The 27,018-nt window shown below is 45.9% G+C and overlaps 1 protein-coding gene across 10 annotated transcripts in view; it reads left to right on the plus strand.

The window, feature by feature from the left end:
* The window catches only part of TTLL3 (tubulin tyrosine ligase like 3), a 32,618-nt gene that overhangs the window by 3,357 nt on the left and 2,243 nt on the right, over nucleotides 1-27,018 (plus strand). For 2 of the 10 annotated variants that reach the window (XM_047850016.1, XM_047850017.1), the window contains exons 1-12: nucleotides 1,186-3,063; nucleotides 3,236-3,327; nucleotides 5,097-5,265; nucleotides 5,407-5,504; nucleotides 6,614-6,742; nucleotides 7,866-7,980; nucleotides 8,721-8,819; nucleotides 10,067-10,262; nucleotides 13,483-13,631; nucleotides 17,201-17,444; nucleotides 18,595-19,030; nucleotides 25,462-25,897. In XM_047850016.1, the coding sequence (XP_047705972.1) occupies nucleotides 2,625-3,063; nucleotides 3,236-3,327; nucleotides 5,097-5,265; nucleotides 5,407-5,504; nucleotides 6,614-6,742; nucleotides 7,866-7,980; nucleotides 8,721-8,819; nucleotides 10,067-10,262; nucleotides 13,483-13,631; nucleotides 17,201-17,444; nucleotides 18,595-19,030; nucleotides 25,462-25,897 (2,602 nt within the window). In that variant the 5' untranslated portion in view covers nucleotides 1,186-2,624. Of the gene's footprint in view, nucleotides 1-41; nucleotides 1,161-1,185; nucleotides 3,064-3,235; nucleotides 3,328-5,096; nucleotides 5,266-5,406; nucleotides 5,505-6,613; nucleotides 6,743-7,865; nucleotides 7,981-8,720; nucleotides 8,820-10,066; nucleotides 10,263-13,482; nucleotides 13,632-17,200; nucleotides 17,445-18,594; nucleotides 19,031-25,461; nucleotides 25,898-26,597; nucleotides 26,822-27,018 lie in introns of those variants that run through there. The other 8 variants (XM_047850018.1, XM_047850015.1, XM_047850014.1 and 5 more) reach the window with 8 other exon arrangements.

Below are 27,018 nucleotides of genomic sequence, written 5' to 3' on the forward strand. Positions count from 1 at the left end.
GATTGGCTGACATTATGTTGTGCCAAGGGCCCGTACCCAGAGACCCCATTATAGTCCAAGCACCACTCATTTCTGAAACTGCTCTCTGCCTATACAGAGCTTTGGTCCTTTTCATATAAAGAGCTCAGTTGGGCTAAAAGGTAACCTCAGAGAGATAATAATTCCATTTTATGACTAAGGAAACCAAGGTTCCTTGAGATGTAGCAGCTTGCCCAAATCTCCCAGCTAGTGAGCAAGAGGTAGACTTCAAATCCAAGGCTTCTGCCTCTATCTGTAATCACTAGCCACCTGTGGCTGTTTAACTTACTACAATTAGGTAAAGCTTAAAATTCACTTTCTCAGTCCCACCAGAGACATTTCAGGGGCTCAATAACTACAAACGACTACTTCCTACCATGTCAGAGAGTACATGTGTGACATTTCCATTGTTGGAGAAAGTTCTATTGGACAGCACTAGACTTTGGTGACTGCTTGAAGTTAAGAAACAACAACAAACACTTGTGTTTGAGTCCTGACTCTCAAGACTGAATTTGTGTGAGTTCTATTTATTCTGTGCTTCAGTTTCTTAATCTATAAAGTGGAGATAATGTAAACAATCTGACACAGTACTTTTCAAATAGGCACTTAATAAATGATAGCTGATCATTCCACCAGCACAGTATCTAAACTGATAATTTTCATTGTGCTAGGCATGGAGGTGGTAGGGGAGAGACCTTATGCCTGTTCGAGAGAGTTGGGGGATGGGTAGTGAAAACTAAGTGTTACATTGGTGTATTGAAGTGTTTTCATATTCACAAATCTGGCAGTCTACAGTGGGTGTATTTATGGAAGGGGAGGAGGTTTGGGAAAAGTTTCAGAAGGGTTAGCCTTTGAGCTGAGCTTTCAAAAGAGTTTCTTCCAAATCACCAAAGAAGTCTTGAGGTAATGTTAAAGGGAAGAGGGATAGAGGTGGGAGTAACCTGAACAGCTATCATCCCTTTTATGACATTACCTCTGTGACCTCCCCACCTGCTGCCTTACAGAATTAGGTGTGCCCTCCTCTGGGGCACATGGCTATGTTCTAGCTTTGCAGTAAATGTTAAAGATGCTCATGGTGAAGCTGGATTTTCACTAGAGTATGGCAGCTGCTCACACAACCCTCACAGGACAGCATTGCCAAGGTGAGCCAGCCATTTCTCACAGATCCATCTCCCAGGGTCCAGAGCCCCTAAAACCAGGTTTGAGGCTGAGGAGAAAGAACAGACTGGATGGTCGCCAACAGCCTGCCACCTTCTGGGGGCATTCCTTTTGGGAAGCCCAGACTCCAACCAAGGGAGATTGGGAAGAGTGATCTCAGGTTGAGGTTGGCTGGACAGTGAGGTTGAGGATCCACCTTCATTGTACTGGCAGATCTACCCCGTAGTTAACAAAGCTGGGTTCTTAGACCCGAGTACTCTTACTTGGACTCTGCTTGAATGAGCACTGCTGTAGTTTGTACCTCAAATTGCTCCTTTGGTACTTTTGTGCCTAATAGGTAACCCATCTGAGTGATAATGTGTACTTATGTTAAATAAGAGTGGGGTTTTGGAGTCAGACCTGAGTTCCATTGCTGGCTGTCCTGTGTGATTTTAGGCGAATTAACATTTTTGGAGCCTTATTTATGTCACCTGTGACTTTGGAAGATCATACTTTGCCACAACCTCCAAAAAGGTTATTAAGTCTTTGCAGTCTGGAGGGCTGTGGCTGTTACATTTTTTCTGTGGTTGACTCAAACAATAATCTGTTTTCCTATTTCTGAGTTGGTGGTGTGGGGTGGGGGCAAGGGGGAGATTGTGCTGCACTCTGTACTTTCCCATTGTTTCCCCCATATACTGCCCTGGCTTTCAGATCAATCCCCAAGGACCTTAGCCTAGGTCCATCTGCCTTGCTCTGTAGATCTGATCCAGTTTCACTAGGCTCCAGCCACACTGGTTGCCTTTTAGTTCCCAGGGAAGGTTCTTACCCTCCTCAGGGCTGTTGCTGAGACTTTCCTCTCCCTGGAATACTATTTCTTTTCCCTAGCCAACTCCTGACCTCCTTTGCGTTGTGTAGTCTTCAGCTTAAATGTCACCTCTTCAGAGAGGACATCTTTGCCTTCTCTAAACTTTATCCCCTTCCTGGTTTCAGTTTACTGCTTGTTGATTGCCCTTATCATACCTACAGCTGTTTTATTTCTTTGTTGCTTGCTATTTTGTTTTCCCTCCACTGGGCTGTAACCCCCATGAGGTCAGGGGTCACCTCTAGTTTCTTCTTCCAGTCTCCAGCACCTAGCTTGCTGCCTGCATATCACGGTTGCTCTCTATAAATACTGTGGAATGACCCAAACCACAGGAACCATGACCCTGAAGTTAACTGGCAGTGCGGTGCTCTGTGCTTCCACCTTCGGTGAGGTCCGTATTTTAGCCCGCTGGAGGGAGTCCGCAACCCACTACCTGAGCCCTGATTGTGCCCGGGGAATGGTTTCCAGGGCGACAGCAAACAGAGGGCGGGGCCTCGGAACTGAGGGCTTCTCTCCAGCCTCCGCTGGGCCCTCCCCTGAGTAGAGGCGGTGTGCAGAGGGGAGGCGGGCTCTCGAGCGCCGAGACAGCGCTTGCCGTGAGCGGCGCATGCAGGGCCCCGGCGCCTCCCTGCTTCTGAGCGTGGGGGAGCTGGGGGCCGCGCACCGGGGTTCTGCTGCCTGGTTCTGCCGGGAGGGCGGCCCGGTGTGCAGCTGGCGGCGGAAGCCGCAGCCTACGGAGTCACGCGCCAGAACCTCCGCCCCATGGCCGTGTGCGCACCACACCGAGTTCCAGCCTCCCGAGAAGCTGCCGGGACTTGGGCCTGCCTCCGCCCGTCCCGAGGGGGCTCGCGCAGGCCGCAAACGCGGGGCCGGGAGCCCCGCCGCTGCGCGCGGCCTAAGCCGCGCGTTCGAGTTGCCGGCCTACGGCATCCACGCGCAGAGCACCGAGGATCTCTGCCGTTTCAGGTCCCCGCACACCTCGGCCCTGGATGATGCTCAGTCACAGGAGGATGAGGCCCGTTGCGGCCTGCCCATCCTGGTCGGAGGTGGTGGAGAGGACGAGACGACTTGGGGTGGGGGGAATGAGGGGTCGGGAGAAGTGCGGAGTGTAGGTATACGGATGAAGGGTGGAGAAAGGAGTGTGGGCGTCGGGAGGCCCGGAGAGACGCTAGGCCGAGCTCCCAGGCTGCCCCATGCCCACTCCGCATCTTTCTGCAGGTTCCCTTGTCCTCTGGCGAGGATTCTCCAAGGCGTCTCACCACATGGGCCGGCTCAGAAACGCCAGGATCCACGTGGAGAGAGCTGTCAAGGTCGGAGGGGGCTGGGGGGTGTCTAGAAAGGGCCCTGAGAATGGCTTAATCTGCCTCTCCGAACTGTATTCCTTCATTCTTTAAAAACAAACGAACAAAACCAAAAACCTCGATCCCACATCCATCTTAAAATATTCCCAATTCTTCAGTACCCCTTCTTTGTGGAATTGTCTAACTTATTTACCTGGGATTCACCACTCAGCTCTTAGCCTCTGGTTTCTAGCCTTAACCCACTCCCATCCGTCCCAGTCACTCTGACCTCCAAGGAGCCAAATCCAGCAGCCCCCTTTCTGTCTTAAACTTGGTCTGGTACCTTGTGTCACTCTACACTGCTGCCCCACATACCCTTCCCCCTTGGCTGTCTGCACACCCCTAGTTTTCCTTTCTCCCTCCCTGGCTGCTAATTTTCAGCCTTTGAAGGCTCTACGGGGCTTTCCTGGTTCCCTGGATCTCTCTCCACACCGATCTTCTTGGCTTTGGGTCTGGTCAACATGCCGTGCCCTCTACATGCCCTTGTCTCTCTTTTGACTCCACACTCCTTAGATCCATCCCCCTACTTGACATGTCCACCCAGAGAGAATTTAGAAGCATTTCATACCCATGCCCCAAACCATATTCTTGATTTTCCTGCCTAAACGTGTCATCCTCCCTAATCTCCGGTCTTCCTGTCTCCAAGTTCTCAAGCCAGAAATATGATCTTTCTGTTTGTTCACCCACACATCTAGATAACCATGTTTTGTTCTTGTTTTTGTTTTTAAGTAAACTCTCTGCCTAGCATGGGGCTGGAACTCACCACCCTGAGATCAAGAGTTGAGTGCTGTACTGAATGAGCCAGCCAGGCACCCTGCTTACCTACTACACATCTAACCCCATGAGCAAAACCAGTCATGTCTATTTCCAAAGCGAGTCTCCACTCTGTCACCTTCTCCACATCTTCACCCTCATTCTAGAATGCTATTGTGATTTTTCTCCTGCCCAAACCACGACAGCCTTCTAACTGGTCTCCCTGGTCCCCTCTCCTACCTACCCCTTTCCCCTCCATCTGTTCTCTGTATAGCAGCAAGCCAAACTTATAAAGCCTCCAAGCATATCACGTCCTCACTTTGTCTTTATTGCTTCATGCTACCCTCAATATAAAATTCAAGTCTGTTCAAGGCCTGCAGGCCTTCCTCAGTCTCCTGAAGCTACCACTACCTGCTTCCTTAGGAGCTCTGCCCTCATTTTCCACACCCTATCCTCCCTGGCTTTCTTCCAGTTTCTTCTGATCTCTGTTCAGCCTCAAGACCTTTGTACATGCTTTTCCCCCTGCCTGAACTGCCGTTTGCCTAGTTCTGTACACTCCTTCTTACCGTTCCCATGTATGTATTTCTAGTCTCTCTAGGTTCCTGTTGAGCATCCAGTTTTGGGAAGCAGCCAACCTGGATTTAAATGCTTTTTCACTTAATTACTCTGTGGCCAAACTATTCAACCTCTCTATGTCTCTGTTTCATAACCACTTAAATGGGGATAATAGCATCTATTAATACATATTATTAATAATACATATAAGCTAAGCAGTGCATAGTAGGTGCTCAATAATTGTTAGCTATTACCATTATAATTATTATTATGCATATTTATTTCTCTATGTGTTTATAATTTGTCTCTCCTATTAGAACATAAACATTTCCTGAAGGCAGAAACCAGAACTGTCTAGTTCACCACTGTATCCCATATGTCTGGCACTTGGATGATACTCACTGAATAAGTATCCTTCTCTCAACTTACAGCAGAAGAAAATCTTTATGATCCAAGGCCGCTACCCAGTGATACGGTGCCTCTTGCGCCGGAGAGGCTGGGTGGAGAAGAAGATGGTCCATCACTCAGGCACCACCCTGCCGCCACCCCAGAAGGATCTGGATAGCTCAGTAATGGGTGATAGTGACACCACTGAGGGTGGTGAGCCATTCCCTCCCTTTCCACAGGCTGCCCCTCCTGAGTCCCTTTCCTTTGGTTCCCTCTATCCCAGGGTTGAGACTTTGGTATGGGCCTATGGAGCAGGGACAGGGGCCTCACCAGGCCTGGGCTCTGCATCCACAGAGGATGAAGACGAGGACGAGGCGTTTCGGCCACCACAGCTGTTTGACTTTGATGATTTACTGGAATTTGATGATCTAGATGGGACGCATGCTCTGATGGTGAGGGCCCCGGGGGCTGGCAGTGAGGGACTTAGAGGGAGAGCAGTAGAGTCCAGCTGGGTCACCTCAGAGAAGTCCTTTCCTTCTCTGGGCTTCAGTTTCCTCATCTATAGTAAAAACTGCTTCTATAAAGCCTGGATGTGCCAGCAGAGTGGTGAGGGACACAGTGGGGCTCAGACAAGGCTGGCCTGGGATCAGAACTCTGCTAGGTTATAAGCCAGCATAACCTGCCCACCTAGTAATTCCCCCTTCCAAATAAAGCCCCCTTATTTCACATCCTTTCTCTGCCCTTGGCAAGCGAAGGCTGGAAGGAAGTGCCTAAAAAGCTCTGAAAGGCGCTGATATGATGGTATGGAGGTGAGGACACCTCTGTGTTGAAGTGAGGACACTTGGCTTTAAATCTTGGCACCACCACTTACTAAGCTGAACTATACCAAATTGTCATTTTTTTTATGTCAGAAAAAGTTGAACACTGGCAGTTTCATGTGGCTCGAGCCTGTGAGCTCTTAGATAAGTCACTTACCCTGCTTGTGCCTCAGTTCCCTCATCTGTGAAATGGGGATAACAATAGCACCTACTTCATGGGGTTCTTATGAGCATTAAATGAATTGATAGGAAAACCACTTAAAAAAAAAAAAAGGCACTTAGAACAGGGCCCGACACATGATGTCATTGCCTGTTAGTAATTCTACCTCCCAGAATTGTGGGAAGGATGAAGGAGCTAGAGTCCTGAGAGAGTCTTTGTCACACACTCTGTGCCCATCAGCTTGGAGTCACTGTCCTGTCACTGATAGCCATGGGCCAAAACAAAAGTGTGGCATTCGGTTGTGTGGCTCAGTCACTGCCTAGGGGCACCTGACCAAAGGAGTTCTGCCAGCCAGCCTGCTTTCTGCTCACAAGTGTGTGCCCTGGAGGAAGAGATGTCTCTTCTTACCTTATCCCAAGATGGGGTGTGGGCTAGAGGCCACCTTGGAAGCATACTCTTCTTCTATTCACACACGCACACATACACACACACCCACACACACAGGCTCAACAGAGTGAGGAGAAGTTTCTCAGGCCTTGTGCTGAGAAACACCAGCCTCCCCCATCTCCTCTGCTCTCCCCAGTCCCGCATGGTTCGGAACGAGATCCCCTATTTCATCTGGACCACTCGGCGGGACGTGTTGGACTGTCAAATCCTCTCCAAGGATCAGATGATAAACCACTATGCCCGGGCTGGCTCCTTTACCACAAAGGTGGGTTCCCCAGCGGAGAGGGCATAGCAGCTTCTAACCGACTAGTCCTTGGTCTGGCAACCCCACTCCCTGCTTTCCTTGTCAGTAAGAGTTCTTAGGAGGTGGAGAGGTATATAGTTCAGTGAGATTTGGAGTCAGGCAGGCCTGGGTTCAAATCCAACCCCTGCAGCATATCTGGCAAATGTGCACATAATGACTAAGATAGATTCTGGGATCCAAACAGCATCTGGAGCCAAGAAAACACCAAATCCAATAACTGTAAACAAGAGACCCCTTACCAGTTAAGCAAGGGGTATCTGGCTGATGGATCCATTCGATCTTACCTGGGTTTATTAACAAGTGTTTTCACCTCTCTGAGCCTCAGTTTCCTCTTGTTTATTTTTTTATTTTTAATTTTAATTTTTATTCTTCATCCATTTTTGAGAGAGAGAGAACATAAGCAGGGGAGGGGAACAAGGAGAGGGAGACACAGAATATGAAGCAGGCTCCAGGCTCTAAGCTGTCAGCACAGAGCCAGATTCAGGGCTTAAACCCATGAACTGGGAGATCATGACCTGAGCTAAAGTCAGATGCCCAACCCACTGGGCCACCCAGGTGCTGAGAATACCAATACCACCTATTTTGTAGGGTTCTGGCAAGAATGAAGAGCTTTATTATTAGAACCTACTAATATGTTATTGGTGCGGGCTGGGAAGATATCCTAAAGGAGGCAGGTCTTTAAGAATGTGAAAGGATGGGGACACTTGGGTGGCCTAGTGGGTTAAGCATCCAACTCTTCATTTTGGCTCAGGCGTGATCTCACAGTGCTGACGGCTCTGCTCTCTCTCCCTCTGCCCGTTTCCTGCTCATGCTCTCTCTTTTTCCCTCTCTTTCAAAATAAATAAAAAAAAAAAAGAATGTGAAGGATGGATAAGAAGGATATACGGCATTCTTGGCAGAGCAAACTGCATGGGCATACATAAGGAAATGGATGAGTGAGTCAGGCCTATCAAGTGCAGCAGAGGCTCTGAGGAACATTTAAGCAGGGTCTCCCTGAGCTGTCTGGGCATGTGGCGAATGTGGGAAGTCCCTTGAGGTGCTCTGGGAAAGTCCCACTGTGCCCCCTCAGTGGCTAACTTCATAGGTGGGTCTGTGTCTCAATCTCCGGAATTTGCCGTGGTTTGATGAGGCTGATGCTGACTCCTTCTTTCCACGCTGCTACCGCCTGGGTGCTGAGGATGACAAAAAGGCCTTCATAGGTAAGGAGATGCCAGCCCCATGCCTGGACCCCCAGGCTAAAACCCTGGTTCCTGTTAGAGAGCAAAAGGCCTCTCTTTAGATGCTCTCATTCACTCCAGTCGACTTCCTTCTCCATTTCCAATCCTTATCTTCCCTAATGTGACTCCCATAATGAACTTCCTAGCTTGGTCAACCCAGACCTCCAGAAGAGCTCAGATAGCTTAATTTGTATTCTAGAGCAGGTTCTCAGAGTTGGTCGATTGGTTGAGTTTAGAGTCCACTGTATATTCCAGGCCTGTGGCAAATTCCACTGGGTAGATTGGGTTCCAAATCTAGAAAAGGCTGTGGACTTTGGACTTCTAAGGCAGAGTAGTTTCCGACTTCAGAACATGTTCCAAGTTCAGGTCAGAATTTGGGTTCAGATTAGATGCTAGGTTTAAATTCATCTCCAAATCTGACATAGGTTTTGGGCTCAGGTCTGGTTCTCAGGCTAGAATAAGTGTCAAAAGTGTATCGGAAGGAACAGAAGGGGAAAATGAGCCAACAGGTCTAGGCAAGATTCTGAAGGCAGTATATATACCACATCAGATTCTAGGCCTGGATCTACAACTGCAACAGGAGCCAGGTTCTAACCCCAGAGTCTAGAGTCAGAAGGTAGTTAGGTTCTGGATCCAAAATGGGGCAGGTTATGATCAGGTTCCGGAACCAGAACAGGCCTGAGCCTAGGGGCTGAGCAGGGTATCCCCTGCCCCGGGAGCAGAGGACTTCTGGCTGACAGCTGCCCGCAACGTTCTCAAGCTGGTGGTGAAGTCCGAATGGAAGTCGTTCTCTATCCAGGCAGAAGAGGAAGAGGCCCCAGGTAAGTACTATGGTTACCTCCACTTCCTACCTGTTTCATTTATCCTTCCACCCATCCATCCATGTGTTCATCTACACATCTGTGTATGTATTAGCCACATTCATCTGCCCCTCCCCATCATCTTTCTCTTTCCCACCCACCATCCATACATGTACCCACCCACTTGTCCATCCATCCATCTACTCACCTGTCTACCTGCCTAGTCCCCCACCCCCACCCACTGAGCTCACATTCACCCGCCCATCCATTTATCATTCATTTCCACACTGTTGATCTACTCATTCACCTACCTTCTCTCAGCTCCACACTCATTGATCCATCCTCTCTTCTACCTACCTTCCTTCCCATCCTGCCACAAACTCATCTACCTATCTACCCACCTGCTTTTCCATTCTCCTATCCACCATCCATGTATCCTCCACTCCACCCACTCATCTGTTCTTCTTTCCCAATCACCCACCTGTCTTCTGATCCACTTGTTAATTAATCCACTGCGTCATCCAGCCATCCCATGGGCCTGGCATGTGGCCAAGCAGTATAGAGAGGACAGACTAAGAAGACATGGTCCATCCCTGCCTGTGGGGAGCTCAGGTCTCGGATGAGGAAGAAGCAGTGAAACCATGTACTTTTATGTGGTCTGAGGACCCCTTGTCCCTTGTGGCAGGGGGCAAGGGTACACAGAGAATCCCTTACTGCATGTTGGCTCAACCCATTGCCTGCCCTTTCTGTCTCTGAACTTAGTTCCTACCTCTAAGTGTCCATCCTATTATCCAAGGGCCTATCAGCCATGGATTCAGGAAAGTAGGGGGCAGCTCTACTGGATAGAGGAAAATTCCTGCCTCTTCCAGAAAGAGTTCTCTCCATTGCTGTCTCCTGGGTGTGTCAGGTGAAAAGAAGACTTGTGTGCCAGGATCAGGGACACAAGGGCCTTATGTGTGTCAGAGGTCCCAGGAACAGAGAGGCTACAGGTGTGTGCTGGGGCTATATCCTGAGAGGCTTTGGGGCATTTAGGGTAGAACCTCAAGTGAATAACAGGTCCTGGAACAGTGGGGCCAAGGGTGAGTACTAGGGTCACAGGTGAATTTAGAACAAAGCCTCAGGTAAGTGACAGGTCCCAGGACAGTATAGGGTACAGGTGTATACTGGGCCTAAGGCAAATGACAGGCGTTAGAGCATTGGAGGCTGTGGCATATGTCAGGTTATGTGCCTTGCGTGTCAGATAGTGACAGGCCCCTTTCTGTCTTCAGGAGACAAGCAGCCCAAGAAACAGGAGAAAAAGCCAGCAACAGTGTCCCCAGAGTTTGTGGATGAGGCTTTGTGTGCCTGTGAGGAGCACCTTAGCAACCTGGCTCACATGGACATCGACAAGGGCCTGGAGGCGCCATTGTACCTCAGCCCTGAGGGCTGGTCCCTCTTCCTCCAGCGCTACTACCAAGTGGTCCAGTGAGTACCTCTGCCGCAGGGCTGCGGGGCCTGGGCAGGTTCCCCCTGGCCCTCAGGGGACGTCTGTGTTCTGAGCTGATGCTCAGAGATAGACTCTCTCCTCCCCAGGCCTCCCACTTTTGTTTGCCCTGCCTCTACTGTTCAAGAACCCTTGGGGGCTCCCACTGCCTTCATGACAGGTTCCAAACCATTCTTCCTGAATCTTGGTTGACGTGCCATAATTACTGAGATCATGGCCTGTGCTGTCAGATAGTCCTGACTTTTAGCACCTTCCAAGCTCTTTGGCCTTGGCAAAGGTCATCTCTCTGAGCTTTACTTTTCACATGCAAAATAATGTCTGCCTCCAAGGTAGGATTAGACAGGATAATTTGTGTTATGCACTCAGTGTAACTCCCAGGATTCATTCACAAAATGAGAGTCTGTCAAGTCATTTGGGATTTATCCTGGAGGTCAGTGTTTCCCAAAGGATGCTCCATAGGATGCTTAGCTCTGTGGGACCTAAATCGATTTGATGAAAGAAAGGCTTTTGTGGTCAGTTGCATTTGGAAAACATCAGGTTAAACAAAGTTAATGAATTTAGGCTTCCTTGATGCAAGACTTTTCAGCACCTGTGGGTGATGTCAACCTCCAAGAGACAGACTGTGCACTATATCCTGTACTTTTGTGACCCCAGCCCCCACCCTACCCCAAGCATCCTGAGGGGTTGTGTTCTCAGAACACACTTTGGGAAAAAGTTCTCAATCAGAGGAAGGGAGTTGAGTTGAGACAGGAATTCGATTCAGCAGATGTGTGCAGGAGAGAGGAAGGGAGAAGCGCCCCCAAGGCAGGAGGGCACCCAGCATTTATTGAGCGCTTCCTGTGTGCCCAGCATTGTGCCAGTCTCCAAAAATGAAGTGTAGTCCCTGCCCTCAGTGGGTGTACAGCTCAGGTGGGGAGGCTTGCAGCAAGTCAGGTGGGAGTGCTAAGGGCCTCAGCTGGGGTGGTTTTAATAGAAAGGAATGGGCAGACTTAATGATTTTGATAGGGGAGACTAAAGAATTAATAAATGAACTTAGAATGAATGACATACTGAGCAAACCTTCATTATTGATAAATAATTCATTTGTATCTGTTTTAAATGTTAGAAATTAAAAACTAGGTGACCCTATACTACCTTAACTACCAGAGAAGTATCAGAAAAAGCCCCTCCTTCTTAAACTAAGAATTCTCAAGACTAAGAACATTAGAACATGAGTCCTTTGTATTTCTAGATGTGAGGTAAGTTCTAAAGAGCCTTAGGCACTTCTCAAAAGTTGGGATTATGTAAGATATTACATCATATAAGGGTGCCTGGCTGGCTCAGTTGGTGGAGCATGCAACTCCTGATCTCAGAGTCATGAGTTCAAGTCCCATGATAGGCATAGAGCCTACCTTAAAAAAAAAAAAAAAAGGTTTTGGGGTACATGGCTGCCTCAGTCAAATATAAATGCTGTTAAGTGGTTCACTCACTGAAGTTATGGATACTTAGCATTCATTAATTTATGCAGTACTTATGGCTATGTTTTCAACTGCTTTTTTTTTTTAAGTTTATTTATTTTGAGTGAGAGAGAGAGAGAGCACAAGTAGGGGAGGAGCAGAGAGAGAGAGAGGAAAAGGGAGAGAATCCCAAGCAGGCTCCACACTGCCAGTGCAGAGCCTGATGTGGGACTCAAACTCAGAAACTGTGAGATCATGACCTGAGCTGAAACCATGAGCCGGTTGCTTAACCGACTGAGCCACCCAGGAGCCCCTGTTTTCAACTTTTTAAAAACACATACATGGCTCACCAGCCAGGCTTTTATCAAGGTTGACTTCCCACAAAAACACCAGTTGCTTTTTTGTTGTTTGTTGTTAAATATAAAAATGGTATTGTTATGTCTAATGTACTTTTTCAAATGACACATGCCCTTGCCACCATCATATGACACTTCCCTGGGCCAAATCACAGGTTTATTAAGCAGATTCCTTATGCCATGGCCCACAGAAAAGTTTCCAGCAAACCCTCTGGAAATAGAAGATTTAGGACTTGAGTGTGAATTTTCCTAAGAGGCCATGCCTAGCCCCCACCATTTGGCTGTCTCTGCTTCTGGTGCTTCCCCATTGGGTGCTGCTGCCTCATTGTTAAAAGAGGTATAAGTTCTTCAAGGCTGCAGACATTCATAAGGCTAAGATGTAAAAAGGCATTAGCATCTAGTGGAAGCTTCCTTCTTATTCAGTCAGAAGAAAAGGAATGGGAGAGTGTGGATGAGGCTGCCATCTAGGGTATTTCATGACTTGGTTTAGTTCAGTACATTTGTGTCTTGTAGAGAACAGAGTCTGTCTTTGTCCATGAACTCTTATCTGCACAGCCCAGTTGCTGAGGCAGGCAACCATTCATCCACTCAACAGACTTGGGGAGTACCTAAAAGGTGTACTGCTGGGGGATGGGAATACAGCAGAATAGTGACTGTAAAAAATGTTCCTGCTCTCATGGAGCTTGGATTCCAGGGGAGGGAGACACACAATAACCAAATAAGCGTAGGTGTGGAGTGGTAAGTGATGAGATGAGAAACAAGCCAAGATGTGTGATACAGATGTGCTTAGGAAGAATTAGACCAGGAAGGGACCCACCTATCAACTGGTGTTAGGTCCAGGTTTGGAGGAATATGAACCCCAAAAAGCACCTGTGGGTGGAGGGATCATACAGGACAGCATTTGCATCCTGACTCAGCCACTTAACTCAGTATGAGGCCTTGGGCAAGTCTCTGAACTCTCCCAGCTTCAGTTTACACAGTAATACTTCCCTGGCAGGGCCATAGAGAAGATTAGTGATAATATATGTGAAACCCCTGGCACCATGCCTGGCACATAGTAGTGCCTCATCATCAGATGCTGGTGTGATTAAATTCAGCTGAAGGCAGTTCTATTGTAACAGAAGGTAGGTGGCAGAAGGTGGAATGTTGGAGTAGGAGGGCGTGTAATAAGTGGAATATCCCCCTTCTTTCATATTCTAGCATTCTCAGATGGCACCCTAGGCCAGTTAGAATTTGGGGGGCAGCTTGAGGGTGGGATGGAGGTTTGGAGGAGACCTATCTGGCTCTCTTGGGGGAGGGTGTGACCTAGGCTGGTTGGACCATGGCCAGGGGGCTTGTGTTTCCTCTTGCCTTGTCCACCAGGCTGCCCCCAGACCCAGCCCTGCCCAAGTCCCATCATCTCCCCACAGCGAGGGGGCAGAGCTCAGGCACCTCGACACTCAGATCCAGCGCTGTGAGGACATCCTGCAGCAGCTGCGGGCCGTGGTGCCGCAGATAGACATGGAAGGAGATCGCAACGTCTGGATCGTGAAGCCGGGAGCCAAGTCCCGAGGACGAGGTGGGAATCAGCCCCTGCTTCCTGCAACAGCACCCTACAGCTTGCGTCTCTAACTAGAGGCTAGGGAGGTTAGTAGTGCAGGCTGTGTTGGACCCAAACTGCCTGGGTTTGAATCCCAGCTTTGCTACTAATAGCCTGTGTGATCTTGAGTAAGTTACATCACCTCTCTGAACCTCGGTTACTTCATCTGTAAGGGATGATAATAACCTCCTGTGAGGTGAGGATTAAATGAGGTATTGTGGCTAAATTTCAGCATGGTGCCTGGCACAGAGTAATCGCCCCACAAACGTTGGCTGCTGTGATGACAATGTCATCTTCTCTCCTGCCCTCAGAGTTGGGTTAATGCTTTAGGTGTGTCTGGTGATACTCATGTGCAGTGGTCTGTCATCTATGGGCTCTCTGATTTGACCAGTGCATCCTTGTGAAGTATAGCACAGTGGTTAAAGTATGGATGCTGAGAGCCAGACTACATCAGGTCAAACCCAAGCTCTGCCTCCTACTGTCTGTAAGACTTGGGGCAGGAGAGTCAACCTCTGTTCTACCTCATTTCATCATTCGGTAAATGGAGCCAATATTACCTACTCCAGAGGATAAGTGAGTATAATATGTGCTTTTACATAGTAACTGCTGTATATGTGCTATTATTTTTTATCCTGTCTGCTCAGCCCAACATGAATGGAATTATAATAGGGGAGCCAACAAGTCGGGGTGATGCATTAGCCCAGCCTTAAAAAACTGGTTAAGGACTCATGAGATGTGGAAAACAGACTTTTTGCACCAGATCCTCCAGATACTGAGTTTGTTCGTGTCCAGGTGAAGCTGTTAAAGTCCAGACATTGAGTGACATCCCCATGTCACTTCAAAACCAGCATCTTGGTCTTTTCTTTTCCTACCTTGAAAATACTTGTGTTGTTTTTTTCTAATTATAAAAATATGTATTTATTATTAAAAAAAGATTAGACAATACAGAAATATAGAAAAAAGAAAGCAAAAGCCACTCTTGATTTCACTGAGATAACTACTATTAACCTTTTGGTGTGTTTCTTTCTATACTTCCTTCCCTGCATTTGGGGAGGGAGAGAGTGAGGGAGGGTGCGTGTGTGTGCGCGCGTGTGTGTTGTTTTATTAAAATATTTTTTTTTAACATTTATTTATTTATTGAGAGACAGAGACAGAGCATGAGCAGGAGAGGGGCAGAGAGAGAGGGAGTCACAGATTCTGAAGCAGGCTCCAGGCTCTGAGCTGTCGGCACAAAGCCCGATGTGGGGCTTGAACTCATGAGCCAGGAGATCATGACCTGAGCTAAAGTTGGATGGTCAACTGACTGGGCCATCCAGGCTCCCCTGTTTTAAACACCATATTATTCTGTAGCCTTCTTTTCTCATTTATTATATCTTTCCATGTCAGTTAGTATAACTCATCTCTTTTTTGCATCTTTCTTTTTCTTAATAAGTTTTGGACTTCATTTTAGTACATCTAGATCTGCTTTTTCTTTTTTTCTTGTTTTTAGCTGTTATGTACACATTCAGGATACACAAAACTAGAGAGAATAACACAGTGAATCACCATGTACCTAGCACCAAATTTCAAAGTTGTATCTCCATTTTTTAGAAAAGCTTAACTGAAATGCACATGTGATATTCCAATGAAAAGGTGTGAGCATACAACTTGACAAATTGTCACAAAGTGAACACACTTGTGGAAAGTACCCAGATTATGAAATAAAATACCTGTACCCTAGAGGGTCCCTCCTGGACCCCTCTTAGTCTCTATGTCCACAAAATGGTAACCCCTATTCTGATTTATAATACTATAGATTAGTGTTGCCTAGTTTTAGATGTTACATAAAAGTACAGTATGTACTCTCTTATCTCATTCTGTTTCACAGTTGCATACTTCACTCTTGTTTAGATGCACTGTCATGGATTTACCTAATCCATTTCTGATGGATATTTAGATAGCTGCCAGTTTTTTTCCTATTTATTGTTGATTGACTGCTGTTACAAGCAACACTATGATAAACATCCTGTGCAAATATCTTTTGGGCTTAGGATAAATTCTTAAAAATGAAATTGCTGGGTCAATGGACATGAATAGCCTTAATTTTTGGTTATACAAGGTGTTGTATTCTTGGGAATCTTGGTGATCATTCTGGCCATTTGAGAAAGGATCTGGTTTGGGAACTAGACACAAGTTATTCTGTGCCATTGGCAGGTGATCAGTCTGCTTTGGGTGCCAAACAATGAAGGAATGAGATTGACTTGCGAGTATGTATGTTTGCAATGTGATTCTGATATGTATCAGCATTGAAATGATGCCTTTTAAGTATAAGATACTTAATGTCACTTGCATAAAAGAGATAAAATTAAGATAAGGCAATTATTTTCTACCTAAGAGAATGGCCAGAATAATCAATAGTGTTGGGTAGGATGTGGGAAAATACATAATCTCATATACTTTGCTGGGAGTGCAGACTGGTAGAACATCTTTGGTAATATAAAATGAAAAAATGTACATACCCTTGGAGCCAGCATATCTACAGCTAGAAATTTATTCTACAGGTAACTAATAATAGTGATAGGAGTTAACATTTACTGAATGCTCACCATGGGCCAAGAACTATTCTGAATCCTTAACATGTTTAGTTAGATGTATAGAATCTTATCAAACTGAGGCACGTAAAATCTTCCATAACTTGGAAGGATATCCATTGGACCTGGAAGCAACAGTTGGCTGCCTCTGGGAAAGAAGTATTTTTAATTGTGTACCCTTTGTACTGCCTGCTTTTATGTTTCATATTCTGTTAATTATTGGGAAAAAACTAATCAAAGTCATATATGCATATGGTATTTTTTTTTTTTATTTAAAAAAATTTTTTTTTTCAACTTTTATTTATTTTTGGGACAGAGAGAGAGAGAGCATGAACGGGGGAGGGGCAGAGAGAGAGGGAGACACAGAATCGGAAGCAGGCTCCAGGCTCTGAGCCATCAGCCCAGAGCCTGACGCGGGGCTCAAACTCACAGACCGCGAGATCGTGACCTGGCTGAAGTCGGACGCTTAACTGACTGCGCCACCCAGGCGCCCCGCATATGGTATTTTAAAAAGCCCAATATGGTTTGAATTTTTATGCGTGCATATATTACTTTTCAATTAAACAGAAGTGATTAATTAAAACAATTTTTTAATTAAAAAATATTTTTTAGTGTTTATTTTTTTGGAAGAGATAGAGAGACAGAGCGTGAGTCAGGGAGGGGCAGAGAGAAAGGGAGACACAGACTTTGAAGCAGGCTCTAGGCTCTGAGCTGTCAGTACAGAGCCCCATGTGGGGCTCGAACTCACAGATTGTGAGATCATGAACTGAGTTGAAGCTGGACACTTAATTGACTGAGCCACCCAGGTGTTCCCCCCCCCCCCCAATTTTTTTAATCTTTAGCAGATTCTCAGCTTTGCCAAAGAGAACAGGGTTCTGGAGAAGCACTCTTACGTACTTGGCCCTATCAGTTCCATGGTCCCCTGGCCCTTCTAGCCCAAGCCTGACCTGATCCCTGACCACCCTGTTTCCCCCATAGGCATCATGTGTATGGACCACTTGGAGGAGATGCTGAAGCTGGTAGACGGCAACCCCATGATGATCAAGGATGGCAAGTGGGTGGTACAGAAGTATATTGAGCGTCCCCTGCTCATCTTTGGCACCAAGTTTGACCTGAGACAGTGGTTCCTGGTGACTGACTGGAACCCACTTACCGTGTGGTTCTACCGTGACAGCTACATCCGCTTCTCCACACAGCCCTTCTCCTTGAAGAACCTGGACAAGTGAGCCCCATTCCTTGTTTCCTGTGAGCTCCCTGTCTAGCTGGGGAGCTGACAAGCAACAGGTGGTTCCCCAGTGCAATGCTGGGCTCCACACACAGACTGCACACAGGCAGGTCCCCTATCCATCCAACAGATACCTACCAAGTGTGTTTTAGCATTTGAGATACAGCAGTGAACAAAACAAGAGCCCAGCTCTGAAGAGTTCACATTCCCGCACATAAGCTGGATATGTATGAAATGTGTCTGCCCATGTCCTACCCAACGCTATTGATTATTTTTGCCACTCTAAGTAGAAAATGGTTGTCTTAATTTTATCATTTTTAGAACAAGTAATGTTAAGTATCTTATGCTTATAAGGCATCATTTTAATGCTGTTACTCATAGATAAGCAATGAATGTAATAAGTAGAATTATCTAATAGGTAATAAAATGATACATGTTATTAAAAAAAGACTGTAGAGCAGGGTCAGGGGGTTCAGGAGAAATGCGAGAGCAGAGAGTCAAGTCGCAGTATTAACTTGGGGGCTGAGAGAAAGTCTTGTTGAGCCCTGGGTTCAGATTCCATCTCTGCAGCTTCTAGGCTGTGTGACTTTGGTCAAGTGAAACCTCTTTATGCTTCTTTTTTCACATCTGAAGAATGGAGGCAGTATTATGAAACTCATAGCTGTCGGTTACTGAATGCTGCGTATGTGACAGGTGCTAAGGGTTTCATGTATATTATCTCAGTCATTCATGAAAACCCAGTGAAGTGGGTACTATTACTACCCCATTGGACAGATGTGAAGGAGCACCTGGGTGAAAAGATCTCACACCTAGTCGGTGGTGAAGGTGGGACTTGAGCAGTTTGACTACAGGGCCCATACTTCTAACCCACCTTACCTTCCAGGAGCTGGAAGGGTTAACTGGGACTAATGTACATAATACTGTGGCCCCATAGGTAGTGCCCTCAAAGGGATAAGACTGGTTCTGGCCCTAGAAGATTGTGGTGGCACCCAGATCTTTGTCCTTCTTGTCTACCCTAGCTGAGCCCTATCTCAAGGTGAACAGTCCAGGGTGGCCCAGGGCTGGTTCCAGGGTTTGCCTGCCCTCCCCGCATTTGGGTGGGAGAGGCACAGGGAGCCAGACCTCAGCTTTCTGCTTTCTGCCCCAGCTCAGTGCACCTGTGCAACAACTCCATCCAGAAGCACCTGGAGAATTCATGCCATCGACACCCGCTGCTGCCCTCAGACAACATGTGGTCAAGCCAGAAGTTCCAGGCCCACCTGCAGGAGATGGGGGCCCCAAACGCTTGGTCCACCATCATCGTGCCTGGCATGAAGGCTGCTGTGATCCATGCCCTACAGACCTCCCAGGACACTGTGCAGTGCCGGAAGGCCAGCTTCGAGCTTTACGGTGCTGACTTTGTGTTTGGTGAGGACTTCCAGCCCTGGCTCATTGAGATCAATGCCAGCCCCACCATGGCCCCCTCCACGGCTGTCACCGCCCGGCTCTGTGCAGGTGTGCAAGCTGACACCCTGCGTGTGGTTATTGACCGGCGGCTAGACCGCAACTGCGACACGGGAGCCTTCGAGCTCATCTACAAGCAGGTGAGGCTGCTGGGCCTAGGCAAGACCCCAGGGAGTCTGTCCCCTCTTCCACGCATCCCTGTAGTGAAGCACAGGGCACTGTAGTCAGACAGTCCCAGTTCAAGTTCTGGTCCTGCCATAGTGACTCAGTACAGCCACTTTTCCTTGAGCCTCCATTTTCACATCTGTAAAATCAAGATGCTGTTACCATCTTTCTCATAGGGTTTGGGAGGGTGAAAATGAGTTAATATGTGTGGATCATCCTTATGATCCAGTAATTGCACTAGTGGGTATTTACCCAAAGAATACAAAATCACTAATTTGAAGGGATAAATGCACCGTATGTTTATTGCAGCATTATTTACAATGGCCAAATTATGGAAGTAGCCTAAGTGTCTATTGATAGATGAATGGATAAAAAAAATGTGGTATATACAGTGGAATATTATTCAGCCATAAAAATGAAATCTTGTCATTGGCAACAACATGGATAGATCGATCTAGAGAGCATAATGCTAAGTGAAATAACCCAAGAAGAGAAAGACATACCATATAATTTCACTCATGTGGAATTTAAGAAACAAAACAAATAAAGAAAGGGGGTGGGGGGGAAGACAAACCTAAAACCAGACTCTTAACTATAGAGAACAAACTGATGGTTACCAGGCGGGGGGGGGGTGGGGGGGGTGGGGGTGGGATGAGTGAAATAGGTGAAGAGGATTAAGAATACACTTATCTTTTTTTTTTTTTTTTTTAATGTTTATTTATTTTTGAGAGAGACAGAGACAGAGTGTGATTGGCTTAGGGGCAGAGAGAGGGAGAGACACAGAATCCGAAGCAGGCTCCAGGCTCTGAGCTGTCAGCACAGAGCCGGACGCGGGGCTCGAACTCACGAACTGTGAGATCATGACTGAGCCAAAGTCAGATGCCCAACCGACTGAGCCACCCAGGCGCCCCTAAGAGTACACTCATCTTGACGAGCATTGAGTAATATGTGGAATTGCTGAATTGCTATATTGTATACCTGAAACTAATATAACACTGTGTTAACTACACTGGAATTAAAACAAAAAAAATTAATTGTAATACAACAACAAAAATATACATGTGGATCATGTTTCTAGAGATGCATATAGCAAAATGTTAAAAGCAAAACCTCCATGGCTTCAAATCCTTGCTCAATAACTATGAGCTGTGTGACTTTGAACAATTCCCTAACCCCTAGGGTTCTCCGTTTCCCCATCTGTAAAGCAGGACTGAACATAATCCCTACCTCATAAGGTTGTGATAATTAAATGAGGACATAGGTAAAGCCCTTCAGAACAGCACTTGAACATCATAAATGCTACATGTTTTAGCTATTATTACTACCTAATAAGGTCCTCAGGTGTCTCATGATAGACGGCATCACTTATAATGCCTGGACATACAGTAAGAGTCAGTTAGTGGAAGCTGCTGCTGTTGTTATTATTGTTGTTATTATTTTATTCCTTGTATAATAATTTTACTCACCTTGTTCCAGAAGGAGATTTGAGTCCACTTATTGGAATAGAATACAGTTTTTAAAAATCAGTCAGAAAACCAATTTCAAGGGTTGCTGAACTCTGCAATTTCTCATAGTAGTTAAATTCAATATCCTAATTCTAAGTATCGTTCTGATTAGGATTCAGCTTCTATTGGGGCACCTGGGTGGCTCAGTTGGTTAAACGTCTGACCCTTGATTTGGGCTCAGGTCATGAACTGGCTGTTGTAGAATCGAGCTCTGCATCAGGCTCTGCACTGAGTGCTGAGTGTAGAACCTGCTTGGGATTCTCTTTCTCCCTCTCTTTCTGCCTGTTTCCCACTCATACTGCCTCTCCCAAATAAATAAACATTAAAAAAAAAAAAGGATTTGGCTTCTATCAGAGTTTGGCCACAGGTAGAGAACATGCTGATTACATGACCCAGGTGTCCTGGTCTTTGTCACAGTTACTGATCATAAATTAATATTGGCATATTGGTTTCAAAAAACAAATATAAGGGCAGGAAAATAAGACAAAACCAAAGGGGAAGGGAACATTCTAGCACAATGGTTCCCAAATGCTGGTTCACAGGCCAAAATCACCTGGCAAGCTTTCCAAATGTACAGGAGTCAGGAAGCCCCACCCCCAGAGACTGTTCTGAAACGTCTGGCTTAGGGACTACACATCTGCATTTTTCAGATGTCCTAGTTGTCCTGAAAATCTTTCATAGCTTTTTTTGTTTTTGTTTTTAATTTTTATTTATAAAAAAAATTTTTTTAAGTTTATTTATTTTGAGAGAGAGAGCACGCACATACACATGTCGGGGAGGGGCAGGGAGAGAGAGAGAGAGGTTCCATGCTCCACATTGAGCCTGATGTGGGGCTCCATCTCATGACCAACTGACCAACCATGAAATCATGACCAGAGCCAAAATCAAGAGTCAGTTGCTCAACTGACGGAGCTGCCCAGGAGCCCCTGTTTTTGTTATTTTAAACCAACATGTGATGAGGATTCACTGTTTGCATTGGTTGTGTTTGTCTTACTTTGTCCTCCTTTTTTCCTTTTATAGATTACCTCACTCAAAAAGGAGAGGCAGAGTAGGAAGTACACAGGAAGCATTGGTCCATAGCCACTCTGAAATCTAGCCTTGCACATATTTCCAGTTTTGCTATTTGGACCATCATTACTTCCTAGGAATTCTCTGTGGCTGTTGCTTTCATCCATTGGGATCTCAGTTCAGTCCTAAATCATCCTTTCCCATGAACAACCTCAATAGTTCTTAGTCTGTTACCTGCTCATAGAAGTGTGGGAGTATAGAAGCCTCTTTGATTTCATATTGTGTTTGTCCCATTCAGTCCAAGTGCATATTTTTTAAAACTTTGTGGGTTTCTTATGTATGAAGTTATAATCTATTCTATTATACAAAAGCCATATCCACAATTCTTAGATAGCTCTTCTCTCTGTGAGGCTACTGTAGGACAACAGCCCTCACAATTATAGAAGCCCTACTGTTAACAGAGAGTGCCTACAGCCCTGTTAACTCAAAATGTGTTAAAGACTTAAACATAAGACATAAAGGTATGCCCTTGGGATGTTTAAAAGATCTGTAGCTGCTTTAAAGGACTTAGATCTGTCTGAAGTTTTTTTTATTACGTACATGTAATTGACATGCAATATTACATTCAAATATACAACATAATGAATGATTTGATATTTGTATATATTGTGAAATGATCACCACAATAAGTCTAGTTAATATCCATTACCACACATAGTGATGGTTTTATTTTCTTCTGATGAAAACTTAGGAGGTTTTCTACTCTCTCAGAGAGGTTCTACTCTCTCAGCAACTTTCCAGTATGCGATATAGTATTATTAACTATACATCCATGGCTTACTTATTTTATAACTGGACATTTGTACCTTTTGACCCCCTTCATCCATTTTGCTCACTGCCTGTGGCAACTACTAATCTGTTCTCTGTCTCTATGAATTCAGGGGTTTTGTTTCTCTCTCTCTTTTTTTTATTTTAGATCCCACATATAATTTACATCATGAGATATTTGTCTTTCTCTCTGATTTAATTCACTTAGCATAATTTCTGCCCTCAGAGCCCATCCATGTTGTACAAATGGCAAGATTTCCTTCTTTTTATAGCTGAAGAATATTCCATGATAGTAGATAGTCATATTTTCTTTATTCATTCATCCATTGATGGACACTTAGGTTGTTTCTATGTCTTGGATATTGTAAATAATGCTGCAGTGAACATGAAGGTGCCGATACTTTTTCAAGTTAGTAATGTTTTTGCTTGCGTCAGATAAATACCCAGAAGTGGAATTGCTGGATCATATCACAGTTCTATTTTTAATTTTTTGAGGAACCTCAATACTGTTTTAATTCTTATTTATAAAAAAAATTTTTTTAAGTTTATTTATTTTGACAGTGGCTGCACCAATTTATATTCCCACTAACAGCATACAAGTGTTCCCTTTTCTCCACATCCTCACCAATACTTATTTCTTATCTTTTTGATAATAGCCATTCTAACAGGTGTGAGGTGATATCCCAGTATGGTTTTGATTTGGATTTCCCTGCTGATTATGACTTGGAACACCTTTTCACGTATCTGTTGGCCATCTCTTTGTCATCTTTGGGAAAAATGTCTGTTCAGATCCTCTGCCCATTTTTAAATAAGACTATTTGTCTTTGCCATTGAGTTGTATGAGTTCTTTGTATATTTTGGATACTAGCCCCTTATCAGACATATGATTTGCAAATATTTTCTCCCATTGGGTAGGTTGCCTTTTCCCTTTGTTGATAGTTTCCTTTGCTGTTCAGAACCTTTTTAGTTAGATGTAGTCCCACGTGTTTATTTTTGCTTTTGTTGCCTTTGCTTTTGATGTCAAATCCAAAAAATCATTGCCAAGACCCATGTCAAGGAGCTTACTGCCTATGGTTTCTTCTAGGAATTTTATAGTTTCAGGTCTTGAATTCACTTTAATCCATTGTGAGTTGGTTTCTTTGTGTGTTACAAGGTAGTGGTCCAGGTTCATCCTTTTGCATGTGGCTGTCCAGTTTTCCCAACACCATTTATCGAAGAGACTGCCCTTTCCCCATTGAATATTTTTATGCCTTCTTTGTCATAAATTAATTCACCATTTATGTGTGATTATTTCTGGGCCGCTCTGTATTCTGTTCAATTGATCTATGTGTCTTTTTTTATGCCAGTACCATACTGTTTGATTACTATTGCTTTGTAATATAGTTTGTAGTCCGTAAGTGTGATGCTTCCAGCTTTTGTTCTTCTTTCTCAAGATTGTTTTGGGGGCACCTGGCTGGCTCAGTTGGTAGAGTGTGTGACTCCTGATCTTGGAGTTGTAAGTTTAAGCCCCACACTGGGTGTAGAGATTACTTAAAAATAAAAATCTTAAAAAAAAAACAAAAACATTGTTTTAGCTATGCAGAGTCTTTTGTGGTTCCATGTAAGTTTTAGGATTTTTTCCTTTTGTGAAAAATTTCTTTGGCATTTTGACAGAGATTGCATTAAGTCTGTGGATTGCTTTGAGTAGTATGGATATTTTAATAATGTTAATTCTTCCAATTCATCAGCACAGAATGTCTTTCAATTTATTTGTGTCTTCAGGTTTTTTCATCAGTATCTTATCTTTTAGTGTACAGGCCTTTCATTTCCTTGGTTAAATTTATTACAGGCTTTTGTTCTTTTTGGTATTCTTTAATCTCTTTTAATCTAGAGCAGCAGCACTGTTTTCTCCAACCCCCAATAGTTTGTTGGGATCTTTTGAAGGGACCAGGTTGGTTGTTTTGTAGAACTGTCCCACATTCTGGATTTGTCTGATTGTTTCTTTGTGATGCTATTTAGCTTGTTCTTCTGTTATCTCAGTGTCCTATAAACTAGAAGTTGGGCCAAACAGCTTGCTAAGGTTCAGGTTAGACATTTTTGGCAAGAACTCTTGAGACGTGATGCTGGGTACCTCATATAGTATCACAAAGCACACACTGTTGGTGTGTCTCGTGATTAGTGATGTTAAGTCTGGCCATGGGGTTAAGGTGGTAGCTACCACATCTCTCCATTGTACGTTGCATCCTCCCCTTTGCAATGATCGGTTACTTTGTAAAGTGATACTTAGGTGCACATGACACATTTTCCTGTCATCCTTTTCACTGACTTATTTTGATACCCAGTTTTGATTAATGGGGCTTTGTAGGAACTCTGATATTTGTATTTTTTACAAGCTGCAAGTGATTCTGATAGATTCTAATCAGGATCCTTTGTTGACACAGAAAACACCTCACACTAGCTCAAGGTTAAAAACGGGTCATTAGCAAGACACAGGGAGGCTGTCCTGGAGCCCAGCTGCAGGATGTATGGCTGGCTTAATCAGAACTAAACATTGTACAGAGGCTCCTCTTCTGGAACTCTTTCTCTGCCTCCTTCTGCAAATTTGCTACTTCATTCTCTCAATAGAATGCCTTCATTAATGCTCTCAGTTTCTCCTTCCCCATAATAGGTTCATGTAAGGCTATAGGCAGGCTCCAAGCCTCTTAGCTATCTGGGTGACATAACTCAAATTCTGTCTGCAGAGAATCTGGCTTAACTCAGGAAGCTGTCCATCAGCAGTGGCTTATGGAGCAGAACCCTACGCATTCCAGCAGGGGTTGGGAGAGCTTAGGAGGGCAAAGGGTAGGGGGTCCTAATAGAGGCATGACTAAGACTCCCTGACTCCACAGGGTTACTAATCCCAGGGGTTCTGTGACTTTCTAGGTACTGATTCAGGCTTCTCGAGCCAGACCCTTTAGAGAACAGAGATGGGCTCCCTGTTTCTCAACCCAGAAATTAATTCCATCCATCTCTGTCCTGATTCCTTCTGGGCCTAGGATTCCAGCACCACTGTCTGAACAGGCCTCATCTCCTCTTCTTTCCCACAGCCTGCCGTGGAGGTACCCCAGTATGTGGGTATCCGACTCCTAGTAGAGGGCTCCACCATCAAGAAGCCCCTGGCAATGTGTCACCAGCGGATGGGGGTCCGCCCAGCACTCCCTCACCTGCTGACCCAGCGAGCCTCTGGGGAAGGCAAGGATTTGGGGACTGTTACTCACAGGTCAGCTCCTAGGAAGGTTGCTGGGGCCAGGAGCCTGGGGCTCACTGAGAAGCCAGACTCCACTGCCACCACCTCGGCCCCCGGAAAGGGGAAGAAAGTCAAGGCGAAATGTGCCTCGGCCCTGGTCTACCCCAATCTCCGGAAGTGGGAACCCCCCAGCACCAGGATGGGCTGCATTTTCACCATGACCTTTGCTAGTGGGGACAGGCAACCCCACCCCTTGAACAGATTGCCATTGAGTCTGAAGAACCCCCAAGCCCTGGGTAAGACCATTCCCCCAAAACACCCCAAGGTCCCAAGGCAATTTCTTCCTGCTCTCCAAGCCCCTCCTAACCACCTAGATTTGCAACCCCGCCGTAGCCCCACCAAAAAGACACCAGTAGCAAGTAAAAGCCATCACTTACAAAGTATTTTCTAAAAATGTGTGACCAAATGAGTATCGTTCCCTCCAAAATAGTCACCCTGCAAGGTAGTGGTACTTATTCACAGATTCCAGGACTCAGTCCCAGGTCCATCTCTCTTCAGAGCCCAAGCTTTTCCTGCAGCGGTATTCTGCCATTGCCTCCAAGCAAAGTTGCCCCTGGGGGAAGGGAGCTAATAGTTGTTCAGCACTTAACAACTTACACTGTGCCGCTACCCAACCAGCTCCTTTAGTCCTTACAACCTAGCGAGGTAGGTGCTATTATCCCCATTTTCCAGCCGAGGTATCAGGAAGTTTAAGGAAGCTGCCTGAGGTTGCACATCTCAGAAGGGGCAGAGCTGGGATGCAGACCCAGGTCTGTTGGGCTCTGTACCCTGTGTTCTTCCCATGGCCTCTGGAGGAGGAACTGGGAGGGCTCCATTTACCATCTCACACCCCAGCCCTCCTCTTCCCCCACTCTCCACCCTCCACGCACACCTTGAGGGGCTGCTGATCAGCCTTGGGGCCTCCCCAGGCCCTCACGGCCCCTCTTGCTCCCACAGTCCCTTACCACTTCCCCAGCCTTCACACCAAGGCCGGGCTGCCTTCTCATGTGCTCCGATCCCAGGGGCGGGTCCTCAGACTCCAGCGCAGCAAGTTGGTGGGCTCTAAGGCCCTGTCAACCACAGGCAAGGCCTTGATGACTCTACCTACCGCCAAGGTTTTGATTTCCTTTCCACCTAACCCTGAGCTCAAGTTGGCATCCAGCGTCCTGAAACCAAGAAAGGTGGGCCTTGAGCCGTGACTCACACCCTGGTGGGCAGTGCTGAATACTGGGGTTAGGGCTGGAGGGCACAGGCAAGGGCAGCTCCCTGACTAGCTGGAGCCACAAGGGAAGGGCTTTTTTCCTCAGAACCCCCTTCCTGAACAGATTTCCTGATCATCTCTTCCTCCCTCTTCCCCCCTTTCACACCGAGGCTGTTG

The sequence above is a fragment of the Prionailurus viverrinus genome, chromosome A2 (genome assembly GCF_022837055.1).
Source record: "Prionailurus viverrinus isolate Anna chromosome A2, UM_Priviv_1.0, whole genome shotgun sequence".
NCBI classification, from domain to species: domain Eukaryota; kingdom Metazoa; phylum Chordata; class Mammalia; order Carnivora; family Felidae; genus Prionailurus; species Prionailurus viverrinus.